Raw genomic sequence first — 13,692 nt, 5'->3', positions numbered from 1 at the left:
AGGTTTTTAGAAATGTTTACCCCAAAAATATCAAATGTAATTAAGTATTCCGACCCTTTACTCAGTAATTTGTAGATGCACCTTTTTGCAGTGATTACAGCCTTGAGTCTTCTTGGGTATGACACTACAAGCTAGGAACACCTGTATTTGGGGAGTTTCTCCCATTCTTCTCTGCAGATCCTCTCAAGCTCCGTCAGGTTGGATGGGGAGTGTTGCTGCACAGCTATTTTCAGGTCTCTTCAGAGAGGGTTGATTGGGTTCAGGTCCGGGCTCTGGCTGGACCACTCAAGGACATTCAGAGACTTGTCCTGAAGCCACTCCTGCATTGTCTTTGCTGTGTGCTTATGGTCGTTGTCCTGTTGGAAGGTGAACCTGTGCCCCAGTCTGATGTCCTGAGTGCTCTGGTGCAGGTATTCATCAAGGATCTCTCTGTACTTTGCTCTGTTCATCTTTCCCTTGATCCTGACTAGTCTCCCAGTCCCTGCTGCTGAAAACATCCCCACAGCATGATGCTGCCACCACCATGCTTATCCAGATTTTATGCCTCGAAACAATCTCGTCTCGGAGCTCTACGGACAATTCCTTCGACCTCATGTCTTGGTTTTTGCTCTGATGTGCACTGTCAACTGTGGGACCTAATATAGACAGGTGTCTTTCCAAATCATGTCCAATCAATTGAATTTACCACAGGTGGACTCCAAGCAAGTTGTAAAAACATCTCAAGGATGATCAATGGAAACCGGATGCGATGCATCTGATCTAAATTTTGAGTCTCAGCGGTTGGAACCAAAAATCTCCAATTTGTACTCATCAGACCAAAGGACAGATTTCCACCGGTCTAATTTCCATTGCTCGTTTCTTGGCTCAAGCAAGTCTCTTCTTTATTATTGATGCCTTTTTAGTCAAGGTTTCTTTGCAGCAATTTGACCATGAAGGCTTGATTCTCCTCTGAACAGTTGATGTTGAAATGTGTCTGTTACTTGAACTCTGACGCATTTATTTGGGAAGCAATCTGAGGTGCAGTGAATGTTTTAACAAGGCACACCTGTTAATTGAAATGCATTCCAGGTGACTACCTCATGAAGCTGGTTGAGAGAATGCCAAGAGTGTGTAAAGCTGTCAAGGCAAAGGGTGGCTACTTTGAAGAATCTAAAATATATATTTTTAATTTAACCCATTTTTTGGTTACTACGTGAATCCATATGTGTGTTCATATTTTTGATGTCTTCACTATTATTCTACAAAGTAGAAAATAGTAAAAATAAATAAAGAACCCTTGAATGAGTAGGTGTCAACATTTGACTGGTTGTGTGTACAGTTGAAGTTGGAAGTTTACGTACACTTAGGTTGGAGTCATTAAAACTAGTTTTTCAACCACTCCACACATTTCTTGTTAACAAACTATAGTTTTGGCAAGTGGGTTAGGACATCTACTTTGTGCATGATACAAGTAATTTTTCCAACAATTGTTTACATACAGTAAATTAAAGTGAAATAATCTATCACAATTCCAGTGCGTCAGAAGTGTACATATGCTAAGTTGACTGTGCCTTTTAAACAGCTTGGAAAATTCCAGAAAATGATGTCATGGCTTTAGTAGCTTCTGATAGGCTAATTGACATAATTTGAGTCAATTGGAGGTGTACCTGTGGATGTATTTCAAGGCCTACCTTCAAACTTTGCTTGACATCATGGGAAAATCAAAAGAAATTAGCCAAGACCTCAGAAAACAAAATGTAGATCTCCACAAGTCTGGTTCATTCCTGGGAGCAATTTCCAAATGCCTGAAAGTACCATGTTTGTACAGATGAACAACAGTAGACAAGTATAAACACCATGGGACCATGCAGCCGTCATACCGCTTAGGAAGGAGACGCGTTCTGTCTCCTAGAGATGAACGTACTTTGGTGCGAAAAGTGCAACTCAATCCCAGAACAACAGCAAAGGACCCTGTGAAGAGGCTGGAGGAAACGGGTACAAAGTATCTATATCCACAGTAAAATGAGTCCTATATTGAGATACCCTGAAAGGCCGCTCAGCAAGGAAGACGCCACTGCTCCAAAACCACCATGGAAAAAAAGCCAGACTACGGTTTGCAACTGCACATGGGGACAAGATCGTACTTTTTGGAGAAATGTCCTCTGGTCTGATGAAACAAAAATAGAACTGTTTGGCCATAATGACCATCCTTATGTTTGGAGGAAAAAGGGGGAGGCTTGCAAGCCGGAGAACATCCCAACCGTGAAGCACGGTAGTGGCAGCATGTTGTGGGGGTACTTTGCTGCAGGAGGGACTGGTGCACTTCACAACATGGATGGCAGTATGAGGCAGGAAAATTGTGGATATATTGAAGCAACATCTCCAGACATCAGTCAGGAAGATAAAGCTTGGTCGCAAATGGGTCTTCCAATTGGACAATGACCCCAAGCATACTTCCAAAGTTGTGGCAAAATGGCTTAAGGACAACAAAGTCAAAGTATTGGAGTGGTCATCATTAAAGCCCTGACCTCAATCCCATAAATTTGTGGGTAGAACTGAAAAAGCGTGTGCGAGCAAGGAGGCCTACAAACCTGACTCAGTTACACCAGCTCTCAGGAGGAATGGGCCAAAATTCACCCAATTTATTGTGGGAAGCTTGTGGAAGGCTACCTGAAACGTTTGACCTAAGTTAAACAATTTAAAGGCAATGCTACCAAATACTAATTGAGTGTATGTAAACTTCTGACCCACTGGGAATGTGATGAAAGAAATTAAATAATGCTCTCTACTATTATTGTGACATTTCACATTCTTCAAATAAAGTGGCGATCCTAAGACAGGGACTTTTTACTAGAATTAAATGTCAGGAATTGTGAAACTTAGTTTAAATGTATTTGGCTATGGTGTATGTGGACTTCAACTGTGTATATATATCACTTGACCTACATCCTATCGATCAAACAATCGACCAGTCAACTACAGTCGTGGCCAAAAGTTGAGTGACACATTTTCCACAAAGTTTGCTGCTTCGGTGTCTTTAGATATTTTTGTCAGATGTTACTATGGAATACTTAAGTATAATTAAAAGCATTTCATATGTGACAAAGGCTTTTATTGACAATTACATGAAGTTGATGCAAAGAGTCAATATTTGCAGTGTTGACCCTTCTTTTTCAAGACCTCTGCAATCTGCCCTGGCATGCTGTCAATTAACTTCTGGGACACATCCTGACTGATGGCAGCCCATTCTTGCATAATCAATGCTTGGAGTTTGTCAGAAGTTGTGGGGTTTTGTTTGTCCACCTGCCTCTTGATGATTGACCAAGTTCTCAATGGGATTAAGGTCTGGGGAGTTTCCTGGCCATGGACCCAAAATATCGATGTTTTGTTCCCCAAGCCACTTAGTTATCACTTTTGCCTTATGGCAAGGTTCTCCATCATGCCGGAAAAGGTATTGTTCGTCACCAAACTGTTCCTGGATGGTTGGGAGAAGTTGCTCTCGGAGGATGTGTTGGTGCATGGCAAATGAACTGAATCCCCAAAACATTTCCACTGCATTTCAGCCCTGCCACAAAAGGACCAGCTGACATGTCAGTGTCTCTGCATGGCAAATGAACTGCAAATCATTTGCATGGCAAATAAACACCATTTTAAAGATAAAATGCTCGTTAATCCAACCAGTGTCCGATTTCAAAAACGCTTGTCGGCGAAAGCAGAACATATTATGTTAGTTCAGCAACTAGTCAGAAAGCATACAGCGATTAGTTATTTTTTTCCCAACCAAAGAGAGGAGTCACAAAAAGCTGAAATATTGATCAAATTAACCTTTGATATTCTTCATCAGATGACACTCCCGGGACATGTTACACAAAACGTATGTTTTGTTCGATCAAGTTCATATTTATATCCAAAAACCTCAGTTTACATTTGGCTTTGCCTCCAAAACATCCTGTGAATTTGCACAGAGCCACATCAAATCACAGAAATACTCATAATAAACATTGATAAAAGATACAAGTGTAATTCACAGATCTAAAGATATACTTCTCCTTAATCCAACCGCTGTGTCAGATTTCAAAAAAACTTTACGGAAAAAGCAAACCATGCAATAATCTGTACGCCGCTCAGAGACCAACACAACCCAAGAAGATATCCGCCATGTTGGAGTCAACATTAGTCAGAAATAGCGTTATAAATATTCACTTACCTTTGATCTTCATCAGAATGCACTCCCAGGAATCCCAGTTCCACAACAAATTACTCCTTTTGGTTTGTGCATTCAGTACACAATCTAAACTCACGACGCGTGGGCAGGACCAGGCAAAAGTTCAGACAGTCATATTACAGTCTGTAGAAACATGTCAAACGAAGTATAGAATCAATCTTTAGGATGTTTTTCACATAAATCTTCAATAATGTTCCAACCGGAGAATTCCTTTGTCTTCAGAAATGCGATGGAACAGAGCTCGCTCTCACGTGAACGCGCATGTTCAGCTCATGGTAGACCTTACTCAATCCCCTCCCATTCGGCCCCACTTGACAGTAGAAGCATCAAACAAGGTTCTAAAGACTTGACATCTAGTGGAAGACTTAGGAAGTGCAAAATTACCCCATAGACACTGTATTCGATAGGCCAAGAGTTGAAAACCTACAAACCTCAGATTTCCCACTTCCTGGTTGGATTTTTCTCAGGTTTTTGCCTGCCATATTAGTTCTGTTATACTCAGACATCATTCAAACAGTTTTATCAACTTCAGTGTTTTCTATCCAGATCTACTAATAATATGCATATATTAGCAACTGGGACTGAGTAGCAGGCAGTTTACTCTGGGCACGCTTTTCATCCAAACGTGAAAACGCTACCCCCCCCCCTATCCATAACAAGATAACATTCTGGAGTATATGCAAAATTGCCATCATACAAACTGAGGCAGCAGACTTTGTGAAAATGTATATTTGTGTCATTCTCAACTTTTGGCCACGACTGTACTTGGGTTCGGCCCTACGCAGGATACTACAACATGATGGATGGCACACGCACATTACCCTTGGCATGTTTATCTACCCCATCAGATGCATAATAACGTTGTTTTGGACAGAATGCCAAGCACTGCATTTCTGGTGTGTTTGTGTAGAGGACCGAGCACAAAGCCACCAGTCAGAACACACTCATGGCTCGCTGCCTGGCTTTGCCCTGCAACTTGTTATGATTAGCATGGAACAATGGAGAAACACACACACACACACACACACACACACACACAACCTAGGGTTGGGCAAAATCAACTTTGGTTCTAGCGTGATTCTATACTTATAAAATCGCCCATTACACAATGTGGCCAGACCATTTTTTTTTTTTTTTAACGTTTTTTTGGTCGTTATTATCTTGGTCGTTATTAGCTCAGGCCTACCATGTTTGAGGTTATTCAAAAACAACTGAACTTTCAGCCAATTTAAATTCTGTTCGATTAACGTCATTGTTTAATCATGAAATGGCACGGCGGGAGAAATCCAGGGTGCATAAAACCTGAAAGAGAAGCTTAATATGTCAAGTCATCCTCCTATCAAATGGAGAGAAAAGAGGAAGGTAGGCAAATAGACTGTGTCTGCTATAAAAAAAAAAAAATGTCTTTGGCTTTTAGGCCCAGATCATCCGATAGTCAAGGGAGAAAAAAAATATAAAAATCGTGACTTGACATTTCGCTCTGCATTGGTGAATCTCGGCTCCGTCTACATTGTTCGTGTGCATTCTGTAAATGGTTTATAATATACATATATGTTATGCAGGCTATTGCAAAGGAAAAGGCCACTCGGCATGGCCCTGCCGTGCACTGCCCAACTCCGCTCTTTACTTAAAGTTGCCAGTCAAGTTCAAATAGGCTAGGCTGTTGTCTGTCACATCACAATGTCGACAATGGCTGTCAATCATCCTCGATAGACGATGTTGTCTTAACCCTAAGAGAGACACACACATTTGAAACTAGGAGCCGTCCACTGTTCAGGCCCATGATTTAAACCCAACAGTTAAATGTTATTTCTCTGTTTACAAGCGGTTAGCAGAGCTACGGAGCACAACCATTTTAGTGGGAGGTGAAAGACGACGATGCCATGTACTGAACCAAGTCCCTTCTGGATTTTGTGTCCTACTACAGTGTATGTAGATGGAGTAGTGAGGAACGTTTGTGCATTGTGTTGCTGTCAAACTCCTGGGGAGAGGTGTGTGTGTGTGTGTGTGTGTGTGCTACCTTTTTGTTAAGTGTCATTCTGTCTCTGTCCCCACCCCAGGCGAGGAGTCTTGGTGAGCGGATCGTCCTGTACATTCTGAACCGTATCGTGTACCGCGTGGGTGAGATGGACAAACCTGAGGTGCCTTTCCTGTGCCACGGCCAGCATGACTTCGCCAAGCTCCTCTGGAAGGACGGAAAAGCTGTCGGGTTCTACTCGGTCAAACCCAAAGGTGAGCGATCTCTGTCTGGTCAAACTGTCAAGGTTTTGTTTCAACCAAAACCGCTCTTATTTGATCGGTGACGTTAGCTAGTTAGTGGAGACTGGACAGTACCCCAAACTTACACAAGGCTATTCGTTAGCTTCAACCTCCTCAAGATGATTTCTATAATGGCCAAGATATAGACTTTATAGTATACCAGAAATATAGTAGCACCTAGTTTAAATTGTTCCGTTTTATAAGTCAGAACCCATCACAATGTTCAGTCTTTTGGGTAGAAAGTATCGTTCCCTGTGTTTGGAAGGGTTTTTAGTGTTGCTCAGTGAAGAGACAGGATCCACTGCAGAGCAGGACATCGTTGTACAACAGATGAGCTGGAATTAATTTGTCCGACGTTTTCATTAGATCAACATTGAGACGGGCAGGTCGCCAGGAGATGTTTTTCCACTTTTGTTTGACTTTAATGTTCTCTAATTGGAGAAGTGTTCCAGCAGTGTATTAAGAATCCAGACTTCAGTTTTGAATTCAGACTTCAGTTTACTGACTTTATTGTCCCCATGGGGACATTTTGTTGCAGTGTCATATACACGTTTAAATACAAAACAAATTTGTCAATACAACTTTCATAAGTTACATACCAATAAAAAGAGACTAGCCCACTGGCCTTCCTGGGTCGATAGGAACATTTAGCCCAAGCTATTTAGGAAGGATATCACACCTGGCACAAATTATTTAGTTCTGTTTTTCCTGCCAAGGGGAGTTGTTCAAAGTCCAGGTACAGGGGGTGGCTTGGATCTAAAATGATTTTGTGAGCCTTGCGGAGGGCCCTGACCTTAAATCTCATCCAGGCCTGTCTGTTTGACTCCAAGTAACTTGCTTGCTGTGGTGATAATTCTTCTCAGCATATTTCTCTGGCTGACAGTTGCGTTGCCTAACCAACAAACAATACAAAAAGTTAAATACTCTCAATAAAAGATTTGTAAAACCGAGTCAGTATATTAGTCAACATTAAAAGATCCCAGCTTTTTGAGAAAGTAAAGACTTCAGTTTTGATCTCTTGCAATGTCTCTTGTTTGATTTTCCTGTGTTTTAAATGACAATCAATTATAGCATACCTTACAGACATGAACTAACAGTAAATCTCTCTTCCTCACACTCTCCAGACAGCTTGTGTAATAACTTTGTGACCCAGCGCTACCAGCTTCCTGTCATGGACTCCATATTTGTCAGGAAGTGTCACCGTGGAAACGGCCATGGCCTGCAGATGCTGGAGGACTTTGTGGACTCTTTCAAAGACGACCAGCTTGGCCTGAAGTACCCTCTCTCTCTAACCATGTATAAAGGTTGGTAGTAGTATTACTCTCTTTCTCTAACCATCTATAAAGGGTTGTAGTAGTCTCTTTCTATAACCATGTATAAAGGTTGGTGGTGGTAGTAGTAGTTGTACTCTCTCTCTCACCAGGTATAAAGGGTAGTAGTATTACTCTCTCTCTCACCAGGTATAAAGGGTAGTAGTATGTCTCTCTCTCTCACCAGGTATAAAGGGTAGTAGTATGTCTCTCTCTCTCACCAGGTATAAAGGGTAGTAGTATGTCTCTCTCTCTCACCAGGTATAAAGGGTAGTAGTATGTCTCTCTCTCTCACCAGGTATAAAGGGTAGTAGTATGTCTCTCTCTCTCACCAGGTATAAAGGGTAGTAGTATGTCTCTCTCTCTCACCAGGTATAAAGGGTAGTAGTATGTCTCTCTCTCTCACCAGGTATAAAGGGTAGTAGTATGTCTCTCTCTCTCACCAGGTATAAAGGGTAGTAGTATGTCTCTCTCTCTCACCAGGTATAAAGGGTAGTAGTATGTCTCTCTCTCTCACCAGGTATAAAGGGTAGTAGTATGTCTCTCTCTCTCACCAGGTATAAAGGGTAGTAGTATGTCTCTCTCTCTCACCAGGTATAAAGGGTAGTAGTATGTCTCTCTCTCTCACCAGGTATAAAGGGTAGTAGTATGTCTCACTCTCTCACCAGGTATAAAGGGTAGTAGTATTACTCTCTCTCTCACCAGGTATAAAGGGTAGTAGTATTTCTCTCTCTCTAACCAGGTAGAAAGGGTAGTAGTATTGCTCCCTCTCTCTAACCAGGTAGAAAGGGTAGTAGTATTACCCTCTCTCTCACCAGGTAGAAAGGGTAGTAGTATTACTCTCTCTCTCACCAGGTAGAAAGGGTAGTAGTATTACTCTCTCTCACCAGGTAGAAAGGGTAGTAGTATTGCTCTCTCTCTCTCTCTCTCTCTCTCACCAGGTAGAAAGGGTAGTAGTATTACTCTCTCTCTCTAACCAGGTAGAAAGGGTAGTAGTATTACTCTCTTTCTCTAACCAGGTAGAAAGGGTAGTAGTATTACTCTCGCTCTCTCTCTCTAACCAGGTAGAAAGTGTAGTAGTATTACTCTCGCTCTCTCTCTAACCAGGTAGAAAGGGTAGTAGTATTACTCTCTCTTTCTCTCTCTAACCAGGTAGAAAGGGTAGTAGTATTACTCTCTCTTTCTCTCTCTAACCAGGTAGAAAGGGTAGTAGTATTACTCTCTCTCTAACCAGGTAGAAAGGGTAGTAGTATTTCTCCACTACACTCTAGAGCTGTACAACTTTCCGTCCCCAAAATAAAGTGTATCTCTCCCCGACCTGCAGTGTGTAGCCAGTACCTATGTCGGTACCCAGCTGACCAGGATCTGCTGTGGGTGGTAGAGGGAGTGGGAGGACCCTACCAGAGAGAGAATGTGGCCAGCAAGATGAAAGCCCTAGCACTGAAAGGTACTGGCACAGTAGCAGGAGGTATACAGGGATGCACTTTCAACGCCATGCTCTAACACCAACGGCCTGTTCAGGATGATGTAAAGTTACAGTACCTTGAGATAGAAATTTGTAATGTAGGACCGATAGGATTGTCATATAGAGTAGCGAATCGCGACGACAGCTCTATTCATCACATTTCTAATCCGCCACATTTCTATCTGCGACCTCACTGAATAAATCCCAGCTGATCCATCGGGAACATAGCAGGAGACCCAGATTAGCTCCGCTGTAATGTGGGCTGGGGACTTGGTGACATCAGACACAGTGGTCAGACTCACATGACTGGTAGCTAATTGACTTATGATTGTTGTGCTGATTCCCATAAAGCGGTGCTCCACGCGGTGACTTCTAACGGAGACCAACGAGCAGCCTCCCTGGACCACACAGACGTCAGCATGGAGGAGGACAACTTTCTGGACATCACCGTACGTCTCTGGCTCTATCTCTATCTATCCAATTTGGTCTCTTGTTTCGTTCTCTTTTTTAATCTCCTCCTTTGCTATGCTTTCTCTTCTTGGGTCTCCTCAGTCTCTCGTCTCCTCCAACCGCTCTTTGAATGTATTTGTTTATAATTTAAGGATATCTTCAATCCTCAGTTCTGTAGTGTAGGGACATTATAATCAAGTAATGAGGAGTTGATTTGGGTCTTGATTTCTTGTTTTATAGGAGGATGTTTTGGTGGTAAATACTCCCCTGAAGTTAATAGAAGGTAAGTAGCTCAGAAGTCTTTAGGATCTCCATGGAGTCCTGAAATAAATAACCAATAAGAACAATTTGAGATTTTCTGAATACAGAGAATTTTTTTTTTTTTTTGTGACTACACATTGGAATGAAAATGGCTGCTCTTTCTCTAGCCCTGGATGGCACACCAGTGGCAACGCGTAGCAGGTGTAGCGGACATAAAAAGCGTGGCAGAGAAGAGACAGAAGACTCCACGAAGGAGAGCCAGCCTCTGAAGATGAACAGGTTAGACAAGGAGTCTCAGTGAAATAGAAACCTACATTAAAGTATTAATGAAACGTGTAGAATTCAATGTATACAGTCTTTTTTTCCCAGGGCAGTAGTGCTCCTTAATTCTCATAAATTCAGTGACTATTTTACTCATCAGGCATCTGTCAATCAATAGACTCATACCCATAGTATTTTCAACACTGAAATGTGACCTTTTCTTTCAGGTTGTAGCCCAACCTATATATGGTTTTCAAGTATGAAAGCTTCCTTTTGGTTCTAAATTATAATAATACCGCTGGTCTATTGTGCGTTCAGATTGGAGGATGCAAAGTCCGAGCCCACCAACACGGCTGTAGAGGACGGAGGACAGGCGGAGGAAGGAAGAGAGGGGGAGGAGTCTGGAGAGGCAGAGGCTGCTGTGGCCCCTGAGGAGGAGAAGATGATCAAAGCTCAGGTGAGAAGATATGGGGGAGGGGGGGTCAATATATGAATACAGCATTAGAAAACACCGGTTAATTTGGCTGTTTTGCTTGTCATCGTTGTGTTACTATGGTTACTGTTAGAGAATAACCAGTCACTCACAGATTGTCACACTTGTTGTGTCAAATGGCACCCTATTCCCTATGGCCCCTGGCCAAAAGTAGTGCACTATATAGTGAATAGGGTCCAATTTCAGACCTTAATTCTATTTTCCCATAAAACACATTGAATAACAGATTCATACATGGGAAAAACGGATAGTCAAGATGAACGGAGAACTGACTGATGGCCAGAGAGAGGAGGAAGAGGGAGAGGCTGTGCTGGAGAACAGAACGACAGAGGAAGACGTGGAAATAGAGGCGGCGGCAGCAAAGGAGGAAGAGTCCATCGAGGCTGAAGTATGTGGCTCAATTCCTCAGGAGGATTAACCTTGTAAGAAAGTTGGAATGTGTGGGATGGGGCCATTTATTGGAGCAAGGGGTTCACAGATGAGATGATGGGAGCCTTTCATTGTTGTACAGTTCATGTTTGTACTGTGGACATGTTTCTTTCTATGGTATGTGTTAGAAAGGGAATTGGGTAGTTAACAAGTGCACGTTTTTCTGTCTTTTTGGTCCTCTGCAGGACATATTAGAAGCAGCTCCTGTGGCGCCAGAGGGGTTGGCTGAAGCTGTGGAGGAGGAGGATGATCCTCTCCCGTTAGTAGAAGAACCAGCGTCTGTGTCAGAGGAGGCTCCCTCGCCTGCTGAACCATCCCCAGCAGAGCCCTCACTCTCTGGGGATGTGCGTGAGGAGGCTACACCCATGGAAGAAGGAGAGGAGGTAGAGGGAGAAAAGCTGGAGAAAGCAGTGGATTTGTACTGTGGACATGTTTCTTTCTTCCGTATGCATTAGAAATGGAATTTGGGAATATGTTTTTAACACATGCACATTTTTCTCTTTTTGACCACTACGGTGCAGGACACTGTAGTAGCAACTCCTGTGGCGTCGGAGGGGTTGGCTGAAGCTGTGGTGGAGAAGGAGGCGGCTTCTCTCCCATTAGTGAATGAGCCAGCCTCCACTCCAGAGGAGGCCCCCTTACCCATGGAAGGAGAGGAGGTAAAGAGAGAAAAGGAGGAGGAGGCGTTGGAGAGAGCAGTGGAGGAACCAGAGGTAAAGGAGAAATCCGAGGAGGTCATTGCTGTGGACCGCAGTAGCAAGGAAACGTTGGTCCAGGTGCGGGTAGCAGACCTGTCCTACCAGCCTCTGGAGGAAGGAGAGACCCAGCCTCCTGAAGAAGAGGAGGCGGCGGCGAAGGAAGAGGCCCTTTTCGCGAATGACGAAAATAAAGGGGTAGAGGAGATGGAGAATGCTACGACTACAGAGGAGGGAAGTGAGAGCTCAGACGAGGGAGGCAAGGGTCAGGCCCTTTGGAGTAGAGTTAGCGGCAGGGGCCCGGCGGCGCCGAAACGTACATCTAAGAGACTGAACAGAGTGGTCATCGAGCAGGACAGGGAGCAGCCAGGGGTCACAGTGGAAGAGGAGGAAAAAGCTACAACTACAGAGGAGGAGGAGGAGGAAGGTGCTGTAGAGAAGAGTTGGGCTGAGGAAGAGGTGGAGGTGGAAGAGGAGCAGCCACCAGTGATTGACCAGAGGGCATTGAGAAGGAAGAGCAGACCGCTCCAGACTCCAAATAAAGCCAGAGGGAAACGACACGGCAAGATCTGAACACACCAGAAGGCATGCACAACACACACACACACACACACACACACACACACACACACACACACACACACACACACACACACACACACACACACACGGTAATGTTTTCTGTCTGGTTTTAGGGTTTGTAAGGGGTCTAAAGTTTACTTGTATGATGTTTAGATGCGTTTACTTTAGGTAGTTCATTTTTTTTTTTTACAGAAAACGACCAAAAAAGTGTTTGTACAGGGAAACGCAGTACTCACTGTTGTTAGTCAATGTGAAGTCTTTTAATGTTGTTCATATGTCACTGTATTCTTGTTTTTACTGCCTTGTTCTTTAGGAACTGACTGATATTGAGTTTAACAAGCCTGTTGTGGTTTGAATGTGATTGTCGCTCAAAGATTTTCACTATCAAACCCAGTTCCATGTTCTCCTATAGCCTGGTCCCATACTAGTCTTGAGGTGCCACTCTTATATTTATACTAGTTACAATATTTAAATAGTTTGGATCGAAAGGCACCTCTTTAGTTTAGTTCTTGCAGGAGTTCTTTTATTCCAATGAAAGCCAGCAGCCCCGTTAGCTTTCGAAGACCAGTTTTGCTAATAAACCTTTTTTTATGACAATATGGAACTCGTATTAAGGAAGGAAACGTTCCAAAAATGCCTTCCGTTTTCTCCGTGGTGCGCACCACCTATCTATCATATCTCTTGGAGTGATGAGATTATATCTTCCGATGCGCCTTTAGAAAAGCTATGAATGAACGTCAATCGTGATCTTTAGGTTGCACAGCACACTCACGCACACATATGCATATTGATATATATATATACACACAAATACTATAGTGAATATATCCATAAACTGTATTTTGAATAGGAAGAATAGATTTGGACATTATTGATCTTAATTTAGCAATAAAATAAAACGTTTCTGATATCGTATTTGTCTTTCCCGCGTGTAATTTAAGATGGTGATTTATACTTTATAATATAATTAATAGCATGTTTAATTGCAATTGGATAAAATATGTATATTACAATTAACTAGATTAAACCAGAATTTTGAAGTAACTGAGTTTCTGTACCACTGATATTTTTGATATGAACATTTGTAAAATGACAACTTTCACTATTGGGATGAAGAAAATGTGCAACCCAAATTCAGTTATTTCCATGTGAATTATATGCTGTCGTTGATTCACTAGTAGAGGGTACATTGAGCCAAAGACGTGAAGCAGAATGCATCAAATGGGCTATTGAGGTACCATGGTTATAGGTCAATGTATAGTAACTAAACTAGGGCCATATTC

The 13,692-nt window shown here is 42.6% G+C and overlaps 1 protein-coding gene across 5 annotated transcripts in view; it reads left to right on the top strand.

The window, feature by feature from the left end:
- Positions 1-13,453, top strand: part of LOC129818760 (soluble lamin-associated protein of 75 kDa-like) — a 32,421-nt gene extending 18,968 nt beyond the window's left edge. For 4 of the 5 annotated variants that reach the window (XM_055874972.1, XM_055874970.1, XM_055874973.1 and 1 more), the window contains 10 exons: positions 6,265-6,436; positions 7,588-7,767; positions 9,098-9,220; positions 9,590-9,687; positions 9,929-9,971; positions 10,117-10,228; positions 10,529-10,667; positions 10,930-11,091; positions 11,318-11,515; positions 11,654-13,453. In XM_055874972.1, the coding sequence (XP_055730947.1) occupies positions 6,265-6,436; positions 7,588-7,767; positions 9,098-9,220; positions 9,590-9,687; positions 9,929-9,971; positions 10,117-10,228; positions 10,529-10,667; positions 10,930-11,091; positions 11,318-11,515; positions 11,654-12,400 (1,974 nt within the window). In that variant the 3' untranslated portion in view covers positions 12,401-13,453. The remainder of the gene's footprint in view (positions 1-6,264; positions 6,437-7,587; positions 7,768-9,097; positions 9,221-9,589; positions 9,688-9,928; positions 9,972-10,116; positions 10,229-10,528; positions 10,668-10,929; positions 11,092-11,317; positions 11,516-11,653) is intronic. The other variant, XM_055874971.1, reaches the window with a different exon arrangement.
- Positions 13,454-13,692: the final 239 nt, after the last annotated feature.

The sequence above is a fragment of the Salvelinus fontinalis genome, chromosome 21 (genome assembly GCF_029448725.1).
Source record: "Salvelinus fontinalis isolate EN_2023a chromosome 21, ASM2944872v1, whole genome shotgun sequence".
NCBI lineage: Eukaryota > Metazoa > Chordata > Actinopteri > Salmoniformes > Salmonidae > Salvelinus > Salvelinus fontinalis.
Note: the sequence above shows the minus strand (reverse complement) of the source record. Positions and strands in the feature narration are given on the sequence as shown.